The sequence below is a fragment of the Myotis lucifugus genome, unplaced genomic scaffold (assembly GCF_000147115.1).
Source record: "Myotis lucifugus unplaced genomic scaffold, Myoluc2.0 scaffold_12, whole genome shotgun sequence".
Taxonomy (NCBI): Eukaryota; Metazoa; Chordata; class Mammalia; order Chiroptera; family Vespertilionidae; genus Myotis; species Myotis lucifugus.
In genome coordinates this window covers 6,095,723-6,119,443 of record NW_005871060.1, presented here as the reverse complement: position 1 = coordinate 6,119,443, position 23,721 = coordinate 6,095,723, and the positions used below count along the sequence as shown (strand labels likewise).

Here is a 23,721-nt window from a genome sequence, read left to right as displayed (position 1 = left end):
CTAGTGTATATAGCTTTATTCCATACAAAGGGACTATTGAATGTCTTTTTTTTTGTCAGGAGTGTTGAGGTATTTTGTATATATATAATACCTCAGTTAATATATAATACCTTTTAGTTATACACACATACACACACACACACACACACACACACACACACACACACACACACACACACTAGAGGCCCGGTGCACCCTCGGTCTGGGAGGTGATTGGGGCCGGGAGGGGCAGGGGGAATGCAGGAGGTTGGCTGTGGGAGCGCACTGACCACCAGGGGGAAACTCCTGCATTGAGTGTCTGCCCCCTTATGGTCAGTGCACGTCATAGCTACCGGCCGGTCATCCTGTCCTAACGGTTGCTTAGGCTTTTATATAGATAGATAGATATTTACATATACATAAAATCTATCCATTGTAAGTGTTGGATTTGATGATGGTGATGGTACAACCATGTAATTATATATGGTTGTACCATCACCACCATATCATGATAAAGAACATCCCATCCTCTAAAAAGTTTCTTGTTGCCCTTTGCATTCAATCCTTATTTCCCTACCCCTTGTCCTGGTAACCACTGCTCTACTTTTGGTTTCACCCTTTCTAGAAGTTCATAAACTGGAATCATACAGTATGTAGTTATTTGTATCTGGCTCCTTTCACTTGAGATTCATCCTGTTATTACATCCTAGAGGCCCGGTGCACAAAATTTGTACACTGGGTGTGGGGGGGGGGGGTCCCTCAGCCTGACCTGCGCCCTCTCGGGAATTGGGCCTAAGCCAGCAGTCAGACATCCCTCTCACAGTCCGGTGCTCTCACATTCTGGGACCCCTCGCTCCTTACCGCCTGCCTGCCACGGAGGCAGGAGAGGCTCCCGCCACCGCCTCTCCACTTGCCAGCCATAAGTCCGGCTTCTGGCTGAGTGACACTCCGCCTGTGGGAGTACACTGACCACCAGGGGGCAGTTCCTGCATTGAGCGTCTGCACCCTGGTGGTCAGTGTGCGTCATAGTGACTGGTCATTCCGCCATTTGGTTGATTTGCATATTAGGGTTTTATTATATAGGGTACCTGAAATTTGTTCCGTTTTGATACTGGGTAGTATTTCATTGTTTGGCTCTCCTACAATATATGACCATATGGGACCCTTTCTTTTTTCTGCTCCATTGGTTAATGTGTCTTAGCCAATACTACGCAATCTTGATTACTGTATCTTTAAAGTAAGTCTTGAAATAAAGTCACTTAAGTTGTCCAATTTCGTTCTTCCTTTTCTTTTTTTAAATATATTTTATTGATTTTTTACACAGAGAGGAAGGGAGAGAGATAGAGAGTTAGAAACATCGATCAGCTGCCTCCTGCACATCTCCCACTGGGGATGTGCCTGTAACCCAGGTACATGCCCTTGACCGGAATCGAACCCGGGACCTTTCAGTCCACAGGCCGACGCTCTATCCAACGAGCCAAACCGGTTTTTAGGCTTGTTCTTCCTTTTCAAAATTATTTTGGCTACTCTAGGTCCTTTGGACTTTATATAAATTTTACTATTGAGTTTTTCTATATAATAAAAGGCTAATATGCAAATCGACCGAAAGGTGGAACAACTGGCCACTATGACGCACACCGACCACCAGGGGGCAGATGCTCAACGCCGGACCTGCCCCCTGGTGGTCAGTGCACCCCCACAGGGCGAGCGCCGCTCAGCCAGAAACCAGGCTCACAGCTGGCAAGCACAGTGGTGGTGGCGGGAGCCTCTCCTGCCTCTGTAGCAGCACTAAGGACCCCTCAGACCTTTCTGGGGATGTCCACCTGCCAGTAAGCAGAAATCCCCCAAGGGGTCCCGAACTGCGAGAGAGTGCAGGCCAGGCTAAGGGATCCGCCCCCCCCACCCCACCCCCCCCACACACACACACAGTGTGCACGAATGCCGTGCACCGGCCTCTAGTTGAAAACATAAAAAGCCTGCTGAGATATGTTGATTGGGAGTACATTGATTCTATAGATCAATTTGTTTTGGGGGAGAATTGACATCTTGAGTCCTCCAATCCATGAAGATACAGCTTTTGATTTATTTGAGTCTTATTATTTTTCTCTCAGCAAAATTTTATAATGTACATTGTACAGGATTTTCAGTGTTTTTGTTAAATGTATCTTAAATATTTTATTTTTTTTTTGATACTGTTGTGAATGAAACTTTTCTTCATTTCATTTAGGATTGCTTGCTGCTAATTTTAGAAATGCAGTGTTTTAAAATATCCTTCTTACCAATGACTTTGTTAAATTTGATTATTTGTTTTAGTGGGCTTCACAGGGTACATTTTTTTTTCTTTTTTTTCTTTTTTTTAATCCTCACCAGAGGACATGCTTAGAGAGAGGAAGGGGGAGAGACAGAGAGAGAAATATCCATCAGTTGCCTTCCATATGCGCCCCAACCAGTAATTGAGCCTGCAGCCCCAAGGTGCAAGGGGTGATGCTCCAACCACTAAACCACTCCAGCCGGGTAGGGGTGTTACATTTCTTATTAATCTAGGTTTAGATAAGAGATGATGGATTGTTGTACAGAAATGAAAATTAGGAAAGCCAATTGTGATGATGTCGTGTGTAACACTGATAGAATGAGGCAGTAATAGTCTTTTACAAATTGTAACTCTTTGGTTTGGACTGTTTATAATTTGGGGCTGTGCCTATTCTGATATACTTGATACTATTTATCTTACTTTCTGCCAGTTATTTGTTCAGGGTACTTTGGGAAATATTTTCTCTGATTTCACTGGTTTCCTTTCATCATCTATCAAAAGAAAATTCCTGTTACCAAGAAATTTTTACCCATTTATCGATAGTTACATTTAAAAGAGGATACATTTGCCTTTTGTTGCTCTATACATAGATATAATTTACCTATCTCATTTTTAGTGCTGTTTTTATATATAATTAAATTGTATAGAAATCAAAAATTTCAAAGAAAAAGTAAACTAAGTTATTAATAAAGCTGGTAAACGTATCTGTTTTGATATGTTAAAGCTTGAAAAGGACTTTATTTATGTATTGTACAGCAGGAGCTTTTATAAAACTTTGTATCTTCACCAGCAGAGAGATTTTTCTAAAGAAATAAATTTTTAAAAATGGAACAGTCCTTTCCTTTAAGAAATATGCCTGCTGATTAATAACAACTCCATGGTGATTTTTCATCTTAATTATTCCAGAAACACAATTGTGAGGTTGTGCTTCATAATTCATGCCTCTTCATAGCTTTCAAATTTGTTCCCTAAGCAGAGTGAGTGTTTTTAATATTTTTAGAATAAAGAATATATCTCTTCATAAGAAAAGAATATGTTTTTATTCAAGCTAGTAACTGAAGTGCTCTGCAGTCTCTGTCATGGGCTTACTGTGAAAAGCTCTTGGTCCACGTAATCTGGGCTGGATGCACACGTGGCCAAGGCTGATGTTCAGCTGGCTTGCTGGAATGTAACCGTTCACATTGTTTAGCCAGCCTCCTTCTCACTGGTCATTCACAAGTGTAATTTAGTGATTATTTTCCATCTTACACTTTCTAAGCATGTATTGATTTCCTTCCTTGCCAGCCCTACTGCTACAACCTAGTTGAGGCTCTGAAGATTACTCATCTGTATGACCATAGGTGTCTTTTTACCTTTTCATTCTTCTATTCATCTCACCACTTCAGATCCATTTTCTGCAATATTTCATAACTGTTGGCTTTGAATCTAAAAAATAATAATATTTAGTGTCTGAGTATGGAATGAACTCTTCAATTTCCTTATTTAGACCTTTATTCATATTGCATTTTACTTATGCCTGTATCATTTAGGCTCTTTTTTCAAACACTCACTTTTACATTAGATTCTGAAAATAAGAAAGCTCTATTTTTTGTTGTATATTCCACTATCCTTTCACACCTTAGATTAATTCATTTTCTTTTGGTTTTGCTTGTATAGACTTGAAAGTAATGAGATGGTAATTGTCATCTGTTAGAATGATTTCCTCACTTTACCTCTATTATTTTTAGCTATTTGTGTACCAAACAGATTGAAGTCAGTTAATGTAAAATTTGAAACTTATACAGAATAGATCTGTTTAGTTAAGATATTAGAGCAGTCTTTTAATTATCTTTTAGATTTAATTATTATTCTCCTTTCTCAATTAAATATTGTAGAAATTTAATGGTTATGACAGTCCTGAATAACTACCTGATAACATCAGCTTTCAAAATATACTTCAAATTTATATGCTACTTATTTTGGTGTTACTATTCAGCTATTCCTTTAGATACTTTTTCTGATAGAAAGTCAACTGATCAAATTTGTTTAGTTCCATTGTACATAAGATCTAAATTTGAAAATATTACAAATAGAAAATTTCTTTTTCTGGATTAGTCACAGGAAATGATTGAGTTTATGTACAGTAAGACTGATTAGTAATTGAATTCGTTAAAATGCTCTGTTCTTGAAGCCTGTGATGAAGACTAGCAGTCTCTATGTTCCTTGGTCATTTATATGATCAACCTATTTTAACTACATTATGTTCATGGTCCCTACATGAATTTGATAACAAGTAGGATTAAGGATGGATCAGGGCAGATTTATTACTATAACTAAAAAGAAATTACTAAGAGCCTAATGTTCTGCTGACTACTGCATTTTGAGTGTTATCTTTGTATGCAAGATTACGACATTTTACATTTGATTTAATTGTGTGTATGTGTATGTGTACACATTGTGTTCATTTCAGCTCTTTGTGGTGGACAACGTGTTCTCGGGTTGGTTATTAATATGCCTTGTCTTTTGTCAGTGACATCATTGGAAACCAATAATGAAGATGAAACTTAGGAAAATCCAAATTTTCTCATAGTACCCTAAACTCAGCTCTTTTTAACTTTTTTCTTTATAATGAGACTCGATAATGTCACTTAGCAAAAAGATGCAAAATATTGGTTAGAGTTATACTTTAACTTTGTCACCTTTTTGTCACATATAGTCAGACTTTTACATTTGCATGTCCATCAGTCTGTCTAAGCTTATTTTTATCAAGTTTTTAAAAAAATATTTTTTTATTGATTTCAGAGAGGAAGGGAGAGGGAGAGAGAGATAGAAACACTAATGATTAGAGAGAATCATTGATCACCTGCCTCCTGCATTTCCCATTGGGGATGGAGCCTGCAACCTGTGCATATGCCCTGACCGGGAATTAAACTGCGAACTCCTGGTTCACAGGTCAGTGCTCAGCCACTGAGCCACGTTGGCCAGGCTAAGCTTATTTTTTAATCACCTGCTGGTAGTAAGAAAGTGGAGATGTCCTCAAAAAGAACAAGCATACTATTAATGAGGAGCTAGAAGTAAGGATAAATCTTTGGTATTTGCCACATATGGGATAAGTTTGTGTTGTAGATAAAATTGAAATCATGTATAGACTGAAAATTTTTTGATCTTTGCATTTTTTCAGATAATGCCCAAGCTAGGGACTCTCAGCAGTCTTTCTAACCCATTTTATATTTTTCCTAGTTCTGTTTATCCTCTTTCTAAAATCCAGCTTATTCTGTAAGGCTCTATGTTAATTTTTTTGGTCACTCTTGCAAATGCCTCATAATTGCTCTAGGTTTGAACCTGTGGATAGTTTTTAGAGGCAAGCACTTGTTTTCATGTGCCTCAGATACTTTTTGTGTTAATTTCTTCCTAATTATTGTCACTAATTCACCTCATACAAGCCATGGGTACAAATTGAAAATCAGATGTTTAAAAATATAGTTAGTAAAACAAATAAAAATAGCTAGTAGTTGGACATGGATTGCTTTAACAAGCATATGTAAAGAAATTGCAGTTTTAGCTTGAAAACAAAAGAAATTTCCAACTTAAAGTTCTAATGTTTTAATTATAAGAGGAAAACTGGAAACTAGAGACTTTTTCCCTCCCTATTTTCCTGCTGTCATTCTTGCTATTCTCAAACCTGTTACTTTTTCAGCGTGAAAGTATGAGAGGTAACTTCTTATAGTCAAGGTCAAGGTTACAGATAATAAAAAGCAACAGCCCTTCTCATTTTCAAACTCTGAAGCCTCAATCTATATAAGATGCTTTATTCTCTAAAGTAGTATAATGTTTCAACATACACTATTCTTGAACCAGAATATCCTCAATATTGCATTACAAGTTTAATTGGTGTTATTTATCTTTAATTAAATGGCTGAACCTGATGAAGAAAAGTAAGACCTTTCATAAAACCAGATGTGTTTTTGGTCAACAGTTGATAAATGCTACAATTTGCAATGTTTAAATAGACAAGGTTGCCATGATTAAACTATCACATACACCTACTTTTGTGTTCTTATTTTCTATTACAGGTCACAGTGTGAGAAACGTCCAAGCCTTTGCAGTTCTTCAGAATGCATTTTTAAAAGCAAAAACCAACTTCCTTGCCCAGATCATCCTTGATGCCATCACAAATATTTACATGGCTGACAATGCCAATTATTTCATCCTCGAGTCACAGCACACATTGTCACAGTTTGCAGAGAAGATTTCTAAACTCCCAGAAGTGCAAAGCAAATACTTTGAGATGTTGGAGTTTGTCGTTTTTAGCTTAAATTATATCCCTTGTAAAGAACTTATTAGTGTTAGCATTCTCTTAAAATCTAGCTCTTCTTACCACTGTAGCATTATTGCAATGAAAACACTCCTGAAGTTTACACGACATGACTACATATTTAAAGATGTGTTCAGGGAGGTGGGCCTTCTGGAGGTCATGGTAACCCTTTTGCACAAGTATGCTGCCCTCTTGAAGGATCCAACTCAGGCACTAAATGAACAAGGTAAAGCATTTTCCATAATTTTATTTTTTTTAACAGAGGTCTTGGGACAAGGTGTTCTGCTCATGGTTTGCCTTTCATTTGGTTATTGGCTTGAATGACTTACTGATGTGCATTATTGTGACATCTTTGTGAGTATTTCCCAGAGTTAACTTGTTCATTCTGCCTCTTCTCGGGAGTTGGGGAAGGAGTGGGTGGGGCCCAGAAATATGTCATTGTGGTGGAAGAAAATTTAAGGTAAAAACTGAAGGAAACATGATTCACATGACCGGTGTCTACTACTATTTTTCTAGAGGGATTTTAAAAAGCTTCTAGAAGCAATTGGGATGTTTAGGTGCCTTCAAATGTCTTTGTTAACTATAGAGAACAAATAGTTATATCTCTTCAGTAATGTTATGTATACACACATCTAGTATCATTATGTATCTTAAATTTTATGTTTTTCACCCTTTCTGATCAATCTGATGAAAGTGTGGTAGTATATGGCACTTAAAAGTTAAGTACTAAGTGTGTTGAATGAATTAATGCAAGTTAAATAGATAGCACTGTTCATAAATGTTTCTCTTTGGTGCATTATAATCTAGCATTCTCGTAGGTTGTAACATTATAATACTCAAACTTGAATTGCTAAAAAATTAAGAAAACTGTCATATGAAGCAGATATTTTGGTGAACCTCCTTTACAAGAAAAGCACCTGTGAGAGAATATAATTAATTTTGATTGGCATTTTTTCTTTTCAATATTTGTTAGATAACTAACTTTCTAGCCTCACCAAAATAAAATCGTAAACATGGATTTTGACCTTACTTTTGGTTGCTGGTAGACATGTGTATCATTTTTAAAGGTTGTATTATATGAATTGTATTAGTAGTAAGCGTGAATATTAAAGAAATACTTTTTAAATTATTAAAAGAAAATTGAATAAAAAATAAGCTTATAACTTTTGTGATTTAGACTTCTGATCCTTTTTCCTAGGGGACTCAAGAAATAATAGTTCAATTGAAGACCAAAAACATCTGGCTTTGTTGGTTATGGAGACCTTGACATTGCTTCTTCAAGGATCAAACACAAATGCAGGTAATTAGAAAAGCTTCTAGCAAATGCTTTGAGAGGATATTACCTCTAATGATTCTTGCTTTTGAAATACTCTTATCACTTACGAGAAAAAAACTATTGATTCAGTGATGGTACTATCATATCTCTAGAAATGCAATACTTTCAATCTTTACCAATATATTAATGACCAAATATTTAAGTGTTATTTCAAAAAATGTTCTTATATTTCATTGTGTGCCTTATGTTTGAAGTATTCTTTTTTCTATTTTTTTACTTACATAATACAGGTTCTGAGTCTAATAAATTTATTTATTTAAATATTTTCCGAAATATCTGCTTCATATGACATTTTTCTTAATTTTTTTAGCAATTCATGTTTGAGTATTATAATGTTACAACCTAGGGAAATATTGAAAAATGATTCTCTAATAAAGTTTGCCTCTCCCAGGTAAATTGGATTCATTAAATCTTTTGCTTTACCTTTGGTCTCAACTTGTCTTCAGTCCTTTTCTACCTGTCATTAACACAGTCCAACTCTATTTATAAAATATCACTCTTGCTTTTAAAAAAGATACTTGAAATTTTAGCCAATGTCAGAAACCTCTCAGGAACAGTGTGCAAACAACTTGAGAAAGAAGTAAGTGATAGGGAGGTGAGTTCAGATGAGTGGATTATGCATAGATCATATAGAGTTTTTTAGGTCATGCTGAGAAATTTGAATTGCATCTTAAGTGTTATGGTTGTCGAATCTTAGAGGGAATGCTGGGTGGGGTGGGGAGAGATCAACCAAAGAACTTTTATGAATATATGCATAACCCACGGACACAGACAATAGTGTGGTGAAGGCCTGGGACTGGAGAGGCTAGAAGGGGTCAATGGGAAAAAAGGGGAACATATATAAAACTTTCAACAATAAAGATTTAAAAAATAAAATAAAAATATTGTTATGGGATGCTGTAAATCAGCGGTTCTCAACCTGTGGGTCGCGACCCCTTTGGGGGTCGAACAACCCTTTCACAGGGGTCGCCTAAGACCATCGGAAAACACATATATCATTACATAATTGTTTTTGTGATTAATTACTATGCTTTATGTCAATTTGTAACAATGAAAATACATCCTGCATATCAGATATTTACATTACGATTCATAACAGTAGCAAAATTACAGTTATGAAGTAGCAACGAAAATAATTTTATGGTTGGGGGTCACCACAACATGAGGAACTGTATTAAAGGGTCCCGGCATTAGGAAGGTTGAGAACCACTGCCGTAAACAAACGAATGAATGAATGATTGAACTAGCAAAGGCACAAATGCATGTCTATTTGTCTGAATGCAGAAGAACTCAACATTCAACATAGGGGGTTGAGGGAGGGGGGAGGTAAGAGATCAACCGAAGGACTTGTATGCATGCATATAAGCATAACCAATGGACAGAAGACACTGGGAGGGGGATGGAAATGTAACTGTATAAGTAATTATTTAAATGCATTTTGGGCAAATGCCAAGGCAGAGTTGAATGAATTTAGTAGGTAATTCAAACAAATAATATGATGAGATTTAATGGATATGATATTAACAGGTTGTCCATGATATAATGCATAATCTCCTTATTTCTACTAACTAGGTTTAGTTGACTGAGATAGTCAGAAACATAATAGGGGTATACTAACAAGAATTCTTTGACAAATTTTTTGGTGGCATGACCCACAGTGAGGGATGGAACAATTCTAATCTATGAGAGTGGAGAGCTTACTCTATGTGACTGAAAATCACTTTGACTGCTACACATTTTTACAGAATTCTTTTCTCATCAACTGTCTTCTCTGTGTTAAGAAAGATATTACTAACCCTGTGATTTCAGGCACTTAAAACAGTGCTTTGCTCATAGAACTATTCAAGACATATTAGTAATAATGATTACCTCATGGGCACTAACACAACCAGGAAGTAAACATGGTCTTCCATGTGCTAAATTGCAAGCACGTGACTTACACTCATTTCAAGGTCATATAATTCCTAAAAAGTTAGCAATTAGAAAATCACTAAATAGAAAGGACAGTGGCTGCTACAGCAAAATACACTAACACTTATTCTCTCAGGAAATACTTATTGAAACACACACCAGAAGGAAATTCAAGTTTAATGGGAGACCAAACATATAAGGAAATAATACTAAGACTTCGCTTTAAAGTACTATAATATAAAATGGCATATGCAAGGTATTATAGAAGTGCAGAGGAGAGAATGTTTAGTTTGGAGGAAATGCTAATTCGTGATTTAGGTCACTTGGTCCATTTTTTAATATTGAAGATGGTATTTGATGTGAGAACAGTATCACTGGTGGGCTGGAGCACAGTCTATAGAGCTGGGCTATCTAGGCATAAATCCTACTCTGCCCTTTGTCAGCTGTTCGGCCTTGGCCACATCACTCAACTTACTTTATGCCTCATCTCCGATCTGTACAATAGGGGATAAGGATTAAATAGATCAACTGAGTAATGCATTTGGAACAATTGTTTTTGTTTGTGTGCTTTACCTAACTAAAAAGTTTGGTTCCTTATAATTTTTTTCATCGGAGAATAATTTTATTTTATCCTTTTCTTACTATTTTGAAAACCTTGTTTAGTTTAAATCTCATTTATTTAGGGTATTGTTTATCTAAAAGCTGTTTATCTAAAAGATTGATTTTTTTAAATCTTTTATTTATTGATTTTTATAGAGAGAGAAAAGGAAGGAGCGGGGGAGAGAATGGAGCGTTGATTTGATATTCTACTTATTTATGCATTCATTGGTTGATTCTCATACCAGTATGTGCCCTGACCAGGGATCAAACCTGTATGTAACCTTGGCATATTGGAACCATGATCTAACCAACTGAGATACCTGGACAGGGTTACGTAAATTGATTTCAAGTATTATTTAGTTTAAAGACTTGACATAAAAATATTGGGTCCCTTTGGTTTCTACCTATGAAATTTTTGAATGTTTAGATTTGGATAATTTAAATGTGGTGAACATATCAGGACATTAATCTTGCATTTAAGGAATCTAGAGAAAATTTGTATATGTCTTTGCTGACACCCTACAGTACAATTTTGTATTGTAATTTAAAAGGTGAAATAGGTGTGTAGGTCTTATTTGCATTCTTTTGAGCTACTCTTCATACAAAAAGATCAAATTTTTCTCCCTTCAAGGAATTTTCCGAGAATTTGGAGGTGCAAGATGTGCACATAATATAGTGAGGTACCCCCAGTGCCGGCAGCATGCCCTGATGATTATCCAGCAGCTGGTGCTCTCTCCAAATGGGGATGATGACATGGGCACGCTTCTGGGGTTAATGCATTCAGCCCCACCCACAGAACTGCAGTTGAAGACTGACATTTTAAGGGTAAGAGTGTGCGTTACTACTCTTCTACTACTAAAATATGTGGTTATTTTTAACTGACTTAAAACTATTATGAACTATTCTTGCTGTTTTCTAAAATTACGTCAAAATAGTAATAGCAGAAGAAAAGGCGGTGTCTTTAACCTGGCCTCCAAGGCCCTGGGGATATGTTTTCTTCCCCCCTGACTTCCTCTCCTAGTATCTTTGCCCCATTCTTGCCACAGACATGACAGAAATAATAGCTACTTTCTAGAATCATATTTCTTTTAACATTTACTTTATTCAGTTACTTTCTTATCAATATTGAGATGTTTGCATTTTTTTCTTTATACTATTGTATATTTCATCCTATTTTTATTGAGTATAATTTTGAGTATGCATTTTATTTTAAAAGCAATATTAATTTGACCACAATTTATCTCTTAGACAAGAAGGAAATCTACATGCCTGTCAACATTGGGGACATTTGTATATTTGAAGGGATCATTGGAAAAAAAAAACAAGTACCTTCAAAAGGTGTTTTGGTTGCTAACATTTTTAACATACATTTTCCTCTTTTCTTGGTTCCTTTTTAATTGGATTTGTAACATATGTGTAGGTTAAGCCTCTTCCCAAAGTATCTGTATATGGTGACTTTATAGCAATTGAAATAGTTTATGTCTTGGCTGTCCTGATTATCTGTCTCATCCTTTCTAAACTAAATTAATTTATATACAGGGTGTCCCAAAAAAATGTATACATACTTTTTTTCTGATAGCTCAATTGATGTTTCTTTCTTTTCAGATTTAAACCATTGAAATTAGTAATTCAAAGTATGTATACATATTTTGAGGATACCCTATATACAGACAGTCATAAGTTCTTGTGACTGTGTAAAATTATACTAGATTATGTATTTTACTTATTTAATAAAAACATTACTTTGTAAAAGTTACTGAATTCATTGATAATATTATCACAGAAATAGGGAAATCTTTTCAGCCAGGATTTGGATATAGTCTTATTGTATCAAAAGGAATACATGTTAGTATTTCCTAAAATTATCTTCTGCCTCTGTGGCATTTTTTAATTGGCAAAATATTTGATATGCTTCACAGGACTGGTTTTTTGTGGGGTTTTTTTTGGGGTAAATGACAAAAACATTTATTTCAGATGTTCACAGAATGGTGGTATAGCCCTTGGACATTTCCTGTATGATTTTATTTTATTTTACTTGAATTACAAGTTTATTTTCTTGTCCCCCATAGGCCCTCCTGTCAGTTCTTCGAGAAAGCCATCGGTCAAGAACAGTTTTTAGGAAAGTTGGAGGCTTTGTATACATAACGTCCTTGCTTGTTGCCATGGAAAGATCTTTGAGCTCGCCACCGAAGAATGGCTGGGAGAAAGTGAACCAGAACCAAGTATTTGAACTTCTCCACACTGTGTTCTGCACATTGACTGCAGCAATGCGCTATGAGCCAGCCAACTCTCATTTCTTCAAAACAGAGATTCAGTATGAGAAATTGGCAGATGCCGTTCGGTTTCTTGGCTGCTTCTCAGACCTAAGGAAAATAAGCCCCATGAATGTCTTCCCCTCAAATACCCAGCCATTTCAGAGACTTTTAGAGGAAGACATAACTTCGATGGACTCGGTGTCACCCACTTTACAGCACTGCAGTAAACTCTTTATTTATCTCTACAAAGTAGCCACAGATTCTTTTGACAGGTATGGCTCTGCTCTGTCAAAAGCTCTGAATTAAAAGGGTATACTATGTATGACTTCAACATAGAGGCTTAAATTATAAGTTAACCTGAAGGAAAATGAAAACAAATGAATCTTCTCTCTCCATTACTTGTCTATCACTTTATCTGTGAATATTACTATTGCTTTGATGTTAAGTTTTTCAACATAGTCATCTGTGTATTATTTGTAAATCAAGGGTCAGTTAACTCTTTTTTTAAATGTATTTTTATTGATTTCAGAGAGGAAGGGAGAGGGAGAGATAGAAACATCAGTGATGAGAGAGAATCATTGATTGGCTGCCTTCTGCACGCCCCCTACTTGGGATTGAGCCTGCAACCTGGGTATGTGTCCTTGACCAGAATCAAACCCAGGACTCTTCAGTCTGCAGGCTGATGCTCTATTCACTGATCCAAACTGGCTAGGGCTACTCTTGAAGCAGTTTTTAAGAAGTTTACGTTAATGGAGTGATGTTTACTATTGTTTTCTTTTTTCTTTATTCTCAACAATGTTAGATACATCTATTAGTGATAATAGGAGAACATGGTTATGATCGTATTTATTTCCAAACACTAGATATAGTTTCAACATAATCCTCAAAAAGTGATAGAACTCCCTATCAAGAGATAATTTAGACTTGGTTACTCATTCTCCATTAAACGAGTGCCAGGTCGCTGTGCTAGGCATTGTGGGTTCAGCTCAGCACGTTCAGCTCAGCACCAGATGACCTGGGTCATGGCCATTCTTTAGCTTAAATATAGACATGTAAATAAACAGTTACACTGATAAAATCTCTGATGAGGGGAATCCAGAGATCTAAGGGAGATCATAGGAGTGTCACTTACCTACATCACTTACTTTCAATTTTTAAACTGTGCTTTCAATTAAGTTCTCACTGAAAATAGTGTCAGAGTGATCATGCTGCAAGTTTCTCCCAAGCATTTTCACTTGACAGTTACCATTGTTTTATTTCATAAAATAAAATAATTATTTTTATATTGTTCCCCATAAATTAAGCAAATAACCGTGTTGGGTAGGACGTCTATTAGATTTTATACCTTTCATTATTGAATATCTACTTTGAAATATCTATTGAGATGTTTCTTGCTTCTTAATATTTTTTACCTTAATATTTAGAGAAGAAAATACAAGTAACATAAGAAAAATTGTTTTCCAATTTTTCTCATCTCAAAAATAAAAATGCATATTATATTATTATCTCATAGGAAACATAGGATAATGCTGTATTCATCGAATAAGCAATTTAAAATAGAAATTTTTAAATTTTGGATTCACCTTCTTTTTCCTCAGTTTCTATTTATCCTAGTTAGTATGCCTCATTTTTAGTTTGCTTTGTCAAAAACAGGGCTTACAGCACTCTGTTTAACAAATGTGTTAAATGTTAACATTAATAGATAAGCATTGGCTGTAAGCATGCTTTCCTGTTTCCCTCAGTGCATGTGTTATAGTCTTGTTCCTTGTTCCTGCTGAGAATGGAGGACATTTCTAATTAAACTTTTACTGGTATTTGTGAAACTAACCAACTGCCAACCTGGTGCTCTCTGCTAACCTCTCTAAACCACCCTGTCTGTTTTGTTGTCTGTAGTCGTGCAGAACAGATCCCTCCTTGCCTGACAAGTGAGTCTTCTCTCCCCTCTCCCTGGGGCACACCAGCTCTGTCCAGGAAAAGGTACTGATCTTACAACAGAAGTTGATCTTTGTTTGTGTGGGGGTTTTTCTTTTTTGCTTAATTATATGCTAATGTGATGATTGTGCTTTGTAACTTCAATTTTTTTGGCTTTCTATATATGTATTTTGTTTGTTTTAATAGTCAACTTCTGAGTATATGAGTAAACTGTATTGATACTATGAAGATAGAAAGGACATGTGTCATCCAACTCTATTATTTAGACTAACATATGCATTTTGCTTTAGAGAAGCATATGTTTTATTAAAATTAATGTAGAAATGAGGACTTAGTGCCTCTTTAAATGGAGTACTTTCCTGCTTTTCTTTTTACTTTAAATGTGCCTGGGGATCAATTTTGTTTGTTTGTTTCTCCTACTGCTTTCAAATGAGCATCACAGCACCAGCAAGGAAGTATGTTCTCAGTCAGGTTTGACCAGTTTAAATGTGGTGCTGTTATAGAGAGGTGTCAAAGCTAACCTTTGAAAAGGTGAAGGAAAAACCTACCCCAGTTCTTGCTTTCATTGGTTCTGTGTAAATCTCTTCCTAAGCCAAACTAGTCCACCTCATACAGAAAGCTTATGGACTATAAAGAACCAGCAGTTAGTTGGCAAGAGTACAGTTAAGATCCATCCATATTCCATAATTATGATCCATGACTATATTCTGTGCACTTGGAACCAATTACTCTTCCCCAGTTTTCCTTATGACCAAGTACAAGTCCTTAAGTCTGTGTTAATCTTCCACTGTGGCTTTTTAAAAATAAATCCTGATGTCCCTTTTGTTGTTTAATTTTATTTCTATTCTGATCTTGAAACTTCATTATAATTGGAGTTTTTATATCAAAAGTATTTGTCACAGACTGTATTTTAATGTATTTCAGTAGTAATATTCATTAGGTGTATGGACTTACGTTTCCCTTTTTTCTTAATTTACACTGGGGCTTATAGCTCATTTTCTTCTAGTAAATCATAGCATAGTTCAGAATATTTTTAAATGAATGTAGCATTTTTTAATATATTTGTATTTGAAAACCACTACTTTTTTTTAAGAGCATTTTTTGTTGTTAGTCCTCACCGAGGATATTTTCCATTGATTTTTAGAGAGAATGGAAGGGAGGAGGAGAAACACCGATGTGAGAGAGACACATCAATTGGTTGCCTCCTGCATGGCCCCAGGACCTTTCAGTTGTGGGCTGACGCTCTATCCACAGAGCCAAACGAGCTCAGGCTTTAAGAGCACTGCTTAATTCAAGAGACTGTAACATCAATTTGAGGATCTGGTGCTTTTTTTTGAGTTGCTAAAATGAGTGAGACCAAAAGTATTCGTTGGGTTTGAAGATTTATGTGCTCTCACTATTATATAGAACTGCTACTGGATGTTAGAAAATTAGTTTCAATGACTAAATAGTTTTAATTATTTTTTAAAATCACCTTTATAATTCTGTCATAAATGTAAAGGCTTAAAAAGTACTATATTTAAAAATATATAACCCTATTTAACTATTAACTAAAACTGCAAAATACTTTTAATAGAAATTTACAGATTAAAGGACCCCATTAAAAAAAGAAATCCATTAGAACTTAACTATTTTTTAAACAGCATTTTATTTCAAATCATGAAGAATTATTTAAAGCTTTAGATCAGAAATAGTTTGTCTTCATTTGCAACATAGCTACCTGTAAGGATGCCGTGTCTTTGATTTAAGGGGAAACTACCTGGAATCTACATCCTAGTTGAGTGAATCTTATCCATTAGAATTCTAATCCGGTTTACAAGTTGATGTCACCTCAAGGAAGCTCATGATAATATTAAGACCACTGTTGACATTTTAAGGTTGTCAATCTGACTAGGTTACGTACATTTTACTAAGTGATAAGAATCATAAGCTAATAAGAAATACAATGTTTTTATTTTACACTGCAATATAGTAACTTCCAAAATTAGAACAGCTTGAGAACATAAATTACATCAGCTCATGGGCATCTTTTTCTTGCTGCAAAACATGTTTTTGTTGGCAAAAGGAGAAACTAACATTGTATTAGTTTTTATGGCTTGTATTCAGGTGTTAAGGAAGTTTTGTACTTGTGATACTTCTCTGGTATATAAAATCCTAGAGATTCTTCTCTATTTAGTTTAAGAATTGGGGGGGAAAGAACTAAGAAACTTCATATTTTGAAAACTAAAACTGATAACCTTTTTTATTAATTATCTAGAGGAATAATGGAATATGATTATAGCTGAGTGATGTTTAATCAGAGTTAGAGGAAGTGAAAACAAAATACAAAATAATAACCAGGACACTCCAGAATATATCTGCAATGAAGAAAAGGGTGGCAAGTACCAGTTATCATTCAAACATGGTGTCCATTACTTAGTGCTTCTGCACACTTGATGATAATTATGGCAGAGCAAATTCTGGATTTAAAGATTTAAGCATATATATCCAAAGATGTAGATAAGTTTATATATGTATATTCTAAGAGCTTAGATTGAAATATGAAAATAACAATTTCTGTAAGTTTTAAAAGAAAGTACAACATAAAAATGAACTAAATTTTGAATGTCATTTTATCCTATCTTTGCAAATGGTTAGGTTTTGCTCAGGAATTATGCATTGAATAAGTTTACTGTAATCTCTACATTTAAAAAGTGGTATGCCTGTGGTGATACCTAAGTGACTTAGTAAGAATTAGTGTTGTAAAATGCTTATAAAAATAGTCCTAATTTTAATTAATAAATACCATGGTTTAGTTTTCTACATTGTTTGAAATATATTCCTAGTTTGAGAAGAATGAATATGATTCCTATATCAGAATATTGTTTTCTCATGTAAGGTAAAAAAAGCTTACTACTGTAATAGTTATATATTTAGGTATATCCATAGTTCAAGTTCAAACCTATATGCAATCTGGAAATTCAGAAATAATTTTGGAAGGCCTATAACTAAAATATACAATTAGAATCTATGTTTATCCTCAAATTTGGGTTATTTTTGTGTGTGTAATGAAAACAGTTTTTATGAAATTTCTTTATGGTTGGGTATTCATATTATACTATAAAGGAATTAGGAATCTTTTTCTGCATAGGTCTAAATATTTTAAAGACTAAAGGGAACAGCTTAAGAGGAGTATAGCTATTGGTTATAGCATTTACAAATGTCTTAAGTTTAGAAATTAAATATTTCTGAACAAAATCAGCAGAAAAACAGGGAGTTGAAAAAAATGAGTGGGTGTGGGATAAGCTGACTTTAAATAAACTAAGAGAGACCCTGTTCTTTTTTTATAAGTGAAGCTGAATATTTTCATTGTCTGTTAAAAAGAGAATGGAGCTTAAAAAAAACACAAACCTGGCAGTGCCAATTCTTTGCTTCTAAATCACTGACTTTAAGCATCTGTTTCCCAAGCTGCTCTTGTGCCAGAGAGCTGAAACTGTACTGCTCTCGGTGACAGAGCTCAGCATTAGACCAGTTATGCTGAGCCACTGGAACAAAGAGCTCCCATAGGCTAAAGCCGCAAGCATCTATTTTCTAGAGCCAAGATGCAAAATGTGCAAAACTCATGAATTGTAAAAGAATAGTATGAAATAGAAAGTATGAAATAGTAAGAAAAGTATGAAATAGAAATCATTGATGAGAAGAAGTGTATATTCAGGACCTGATTAGACTTTCTAACTCATAGAAGCTTGTTATGTAAAATATGCCTTCTAACTTTGTAACAATTGTGTGGAATATTTTCATTGGTGGGGGAAAATATAAAAGAAAGTGAGTGTAGTTCCAAATAAACTAAAGAAAAACTCCCTTGATGATTCTGAGCCAACCCTGAGTCCATTGGCCCAGTTAAATAGAGTAAGCCACTTTGGTCTTGCTAGTTCCTGATTCTGTTATTTATGGCTTAACACAAAGTTAAAAACACATGTAATTTTAAAAGAAACAGTTTTATTGAGGGATTTAATTTAACTTGCACTCTCATCACATATTATCAGAACTGTCACCTTTCCTAGTGCTATGATTTCACCTACTTATATCTTCTGGTACAGGTGTCATTCTTCCCCCACCCCTTTCAGTTTTATCTATAATAATAGAAGTGTAATATGCTAATTAGACCAGATGTCCTTCTGGACACCCTTTCAGATGAAGCCCTGGCCATGGCGGCAGCAGCGGGGCTGAGGCAAGGCGGAGGCAGAGGAGGCTGCCGCGGCGGGGGCCGAGCCCCTTGCATGAATTTCGTGCATCGGGCTTCTAGTTGAGATATAATTGACATAGAGCACAATATAATTATCTCAGTTACATATAGTGAAATGTTGATTGCAATAAGTTTAGTTACATCTATCATTTCTTATTTATACAATAAAAAAAAGAAAGAAATGTGTTGTTTTTTTCCTGTAATGAGAACTTTTAGGGTCTACACCAGGGGTGGGCAAACTTTTTGACTCAAGGGCCACAATGGGTTCTTAAACTGGACCGGAGGGTTGGAACAAAAGCATGGATGGAGTGTTTGTGTGAACTAATATAAATTCAAAGTAAACATCATTACATAAAAGGGTACGGTCTTTTTTTTTTTTTTAGTTTTATTCATTTCAAACGGGCCGAATCCGGCCCGTGGGCCGTAGTTTGCCCACGGCTGGTCTACATTCTTAGCAACTTATAAATATTATCATAGAGCAGTGTTAACTATATTCATAGTGTGCCATTCTTTAATGAAACAATCCAAATAGTAAATGGTAAGGACGCATAAGAGTCTACAGGAATTGATAGTTATATTGTCTATATGTGACTCATTAAGAATTGATAATTGCCTTTTTATATCCCAAAGTTAAGGTGTTTTGTAGCCTAACTTGGAATTACAAGGATTTTTGCTTATTAGTGGATAAAAGAAATGAAAAGAATCTGATTGGAATTAAATACCAAGTTACCCTTCTTTCTTTTTCATAGGCATGCATATCATTCTGTTTCAACTCCCCCCGTGTACCCTCCTAAAAATGACCTGAAACTACATGTGGCAACTTCCTCTCTCCAGAGTTCTGACGCTGTCATCATCCATCCGGGAGCCATGCTGGCGATGCTGGACCTCCTGGCCTCTGTGGGGTCAGTGGCACAGCCAGAAGTAAGCTTGGTGCTGTCAGCTCCTTCTGTCTTTAATGAGTTTTCAAAATGATGTGGGTTTGCCTGCATGAGCAAGGGAGTGGGGTCAGAAAGGTAGGAAGGGATGTGAAACCATTCCATATCACATATCCAAGTAGGCAAAGGAAAAAATACAGCGTTTTCTATTAATTTTCAGTAATTTATATTAGTTTTCAGTAATTTTATTAGTTTTCTTCATGAATGATAACTATGAATGTTTTAGAATATAATTCATTTGACAAATACAGCCAAGGTGGTTATTTTTGGTGTGAAAATTATTGTTTTTCCTCATAAATCCTGCTCAGCAGTGGACATTGTTAGTAAGTAGTACAGAAAGAAAAGTGACCAAAGATACCACTTTGAAGCCATTTATCTGTTTTGACTTGTAACAGTTAAAAGTTTGGGTGACCTGGAGTTAGGTTGACAAATCTTGTTAAAATGTATGGCCTCTAAGACCTAAAGTGTCACAAATGTAAATAATAGGACTTCCTTTAAACTGGCTATATACCCACCATGAAAAGACTTCACAGCCACCATTTCTATAAAAATAAAAATACTATTACCTATACAGTCATCTACATATATATAAAAGGCTAATATGAAAAGTGTCCCTGCGGGAGTTCAACCAGGAGACCGGGAGTTCTATCTCTTGCTATAACATGTGCTGACCACCAGTTGCTATAACATGTGCTGACCACCAGGGGGTGGTGCAGAACAAAGGGAGGCTCTGGCCAGCAGCCAGAAGGCCCCAATTAGCCTTGATCACTGGCCAGGCCTAGGAATCGTACCCGTGCACAAATTTGTGCACCGGGTCTCTAGTGTAATATAAAAGACTTGGAAGAGAATTGAGTCCAGCTGGTAATGCCAACAAAATGAGGATGGCAAGCGTTTGCCCAGCCTCTGGAGCCTTTGTGTCACTAAGCCAGCCACTTAATGGACCGGAAAGTAATTCGAAGCATGTTGAAACCTCGAATTAAAAGGTGTGCTTCATGTGGAGAGAACTATCACCTTTCTTACTAAGAATGCCCTGGTGGTGTGGATTTTTTTGTTAACTTTAGCATGCTTTGGACCTCCAACTTGCTGTGGCAAATATTTTACAAGCCCTGGTGCACACAGAGAGAAACCAGCAGGTCATGTGTGAGGCCGGACTTCATGCACGACTGCTGCAGCGGTGCAGTGCCGCCCTGGCTGACGAGGACCATGCGCTGCATCCGCCCCTCCAGCGGATGTTTGAACGATTGGCCTCCCAGGCTCTGGAGCCCATGGTGCTGAGGTCAGTAATTCTCTTTTTCACATTTAATAATTCACAATTAGTAACGACAGTTCCTAGGGTCTATATGCAAGAGCTCTTGCTTTAATGGACATATATATATTCAAGTATCTGTGGGAAGATTTAAAGCACAACAGAAATGGGCAAAATGCTCAAAGTGTAGCGCATACACACAAATAAATCTAGTTTTTAAAGAAGAGAGGATGTTTCTGTTTGTTGGTTATTTCTTCCACTTGAATTCAGCAAACACTCACTTTCCTTTAATGTCATACTATATTTATGACTTGCACATACTTTAAGAACTTATTATATGTAAGGACTCTATGTTAAACAAGAAACAAGAACTTATATGTAAAGACTCTATGTTAAACAAGAAATACTTGTTTAACTTTTTTATTTTCAAATAATTACCAATTCAAAGGAAGTTATAAAGTTAGATCAGAGAGGTTCTCTGTCCCCTTTAACCAGTTTCCCCCAGTGGTAACATCTTATATAACTACTAGAGGCCCATTGCATGAAATTGGTGCACTGGGGGGGAGGGGGGAGGGAGTGTCCCTCAGCCCAGCCTGCACCCTCTACAATCTGTGATCCCTCTCACAATCCAGGACTGCTGGCTCCCAACCGCTCGCCTGCCTGCCTGCCTGCCTGCCTGATTGCCCCTAACCACTTCTGCCTGCCAGCCTGATTACCCCCTAACCACTCCCCTGCCAGCTTGATCAACACCTAATTACTCCCCTGCCAGCCCTGTTGCCCTCAACTGCCCTCCCCTGCTGGCCTGATCACCCACAACTGCCCTCCCCTGCAGGCCATCTTGTGGCTGTGGGCGCCACCATCATTGAGGGTGTGGCAGTCTATTAGCATATTCCCTCCTTATTGGCTGTGGGTGCTGCTATCTTTGAGAGTGGGGCAGTATATTAGCATATTTTCTCCTTATTGGCTGTGGGCGCCATCATCTTTGAGGTTGGTGCAGTCAATTAGCATATTCCCTCATTGGCTGTGGGTGCCACCATCTTTGCAATGGCGTGAGGGTCAATTAGCATATTTCCTCTTTATTAGATAGGAAACACAACATCAAAAGCAATAAATTGACCCTGTGCAAGGCCTTGATGATACCAAGATGAACAAGACAGTCCCACTCTCTTCTTCCATCATCTTATGGATATGTTCAGAATCCTAAAATAATGAAAATAGCATGGGAATTTTTCCCTGACCCTTCTTGGTAAACTGTTAATATAAAAAGAGAGAGAGAGAATGTGAGATACTATCTCATTATCTCATACCCAATACTTTATTTTACTAAATAACTTATATTGCCTAGTTGGATAAACAGAATAATCAATGGAGATCAACCATTTGGACATGGTCAGTTTTCGGGTGATGAATTCTCAGAGGAGAAGTTCACATAATGGTACAGGCACCCAGGTGCTGATCTACAGGTTATAATTGCATGTCCTCTCACTCTGAAAAACTGGCAGAGGGTACATTCCATTCCAGGAAAACATGCTCCTCAGATGTCATTTCCTAACCCTTCACACTTAGGGGGTGATCAGTTTTCTGTGCACTTTGAAGTGCTTGGTATTTAAATGTAATATTAATATTGCTTTTGTATTTTTTTAAAAATATGTTTCTTATTGATTTCAGAGAGGAAGGGAGAGGGAGAGAGAGTTAGAAACATCAATGATGAGAAAGAATCATTGATCAGCTGCCTCCTGCATGCCCCCTACTGGGGATCGAGCCCTCACCCAGCCATATGCCCTTGACTAGAATCGAACCTGGGACCTTCAGTCTGCAGGCGACACTCTATCCACTGAGCCAAACTTTGTATTTTAACTGATGTGTTATAATTCAGTAACTCCTATTTTGTGTGTGTTTGGTTTATGATTTATGTAATATTCTCAGTCAATTCTCAGTCAAGGAATAACTTTGCTTTGTTTTTTCTTTAGGGAGTTTTTGCGTTTGGCAAGTCCATTAAATTGTGGTGCCTGGGACAAAAACCTGCTAAAACAATATAGAGTCCACAAACCAAGTTCACTGAGTTATGAGCCAGAGATGAGAAGTAAGTTGACTTTGAAGTTTCTTTTTTTTGGTTGATTTTATAAATGTGGGGGATCAATATTATTTCAAGAAGTTTGACTTTGATAGAAAGGAAAGAGGAGAGTTCATTTTTGTTTTTGTTTGTTGTTATTTAAATGTAAAAACAAGATCTGGTTGAGTGACTGAAGGAGGTCGGAGAGGAATCATTGATGTAATAAGTGAGATCCAGAGGAGATTTTTAATTACTTGCAGAATAATCCTTGGGTTGTCAGAGGTAATACTTCTTTTCCAAAGGATTCATAATTACTTTGCCTTTCTTTATTAGCCTTTCTTGCCTGGACTAAAGAATGTTGATTGGAATATTAACAGGACAGCTGCTACAGGAGGACATGAAGAACAGGAAATTAAAAATACTGATAAAAGTAGTTGAGCTACACCAAGGAGTATAGGCCAGATAGGGAAAGACGTGAAGCCAAGCAGTGAGTGATAGGCTGGGAGGAAAAGGATGATCACTAGTCTGGAGAATAATGGCTCAACCAAAAAGCAAATGTAGTGAGAGAAACGGAATGAGAAAACTGGAAAAATGGGGTGGAACAATGGCAGCCAAAATGAGAGCAGTGAAACAAGCAGAGGACC

General features: G+C 36.3%; 1 protein-coding gene across 12 annotated transcripts in view; it reads left to right on the top strand.

The window, feature by feature from the left end:
• WDFY3 (WD repeat and FYVE domain containing 3) overlaps nt 1-23,721 on the top strand; it is a 246,985-nt gene that overhangs the window by 109,174 nt on the left and 114,090 nt on the right. For 11 of the 12 annotated variants that reach the window (XR_002828161.1, XM_023750385.1, XM_023750388.1 and 8 more), the window contains 8 exons: nt 6,343-6,810; nt 7,783-7,884; nt 11,063-11,256; nt 12,501-12,958; nt 14,580-14,663; nt 19,593-19,764; nt 20,840-21,054; nt 22,995-23,107. Coding sequence is in view for 11 of the 12 variants with exons in the window: in XM_023750385.1 (XP_023606153.1) it covers nt 6,343-6,810; nt 7,783-7,884; nt 11,063-11,256; nt 12,501-12,958; nt 14,580-14,663; nt 19,593-19,764; nt 20,840-21,054; nt 22,995-23,107 (1,806 nt within the window). In the remaining variant the exon portion in view is untranslated. The remainder of the gene's footprint in view (nt 1-6,342; nt 6,811-7,782; nt 7,885-11,062; nt 11,257-12,500; nt 12,959-14,579; nt 14,664-19,592; nt 19,765-20,839; nt 21,055-22,994; nt 23,108-23,721) is intronic. The other variant, XM_023750389.1, reaches the window with a different exon arrangement.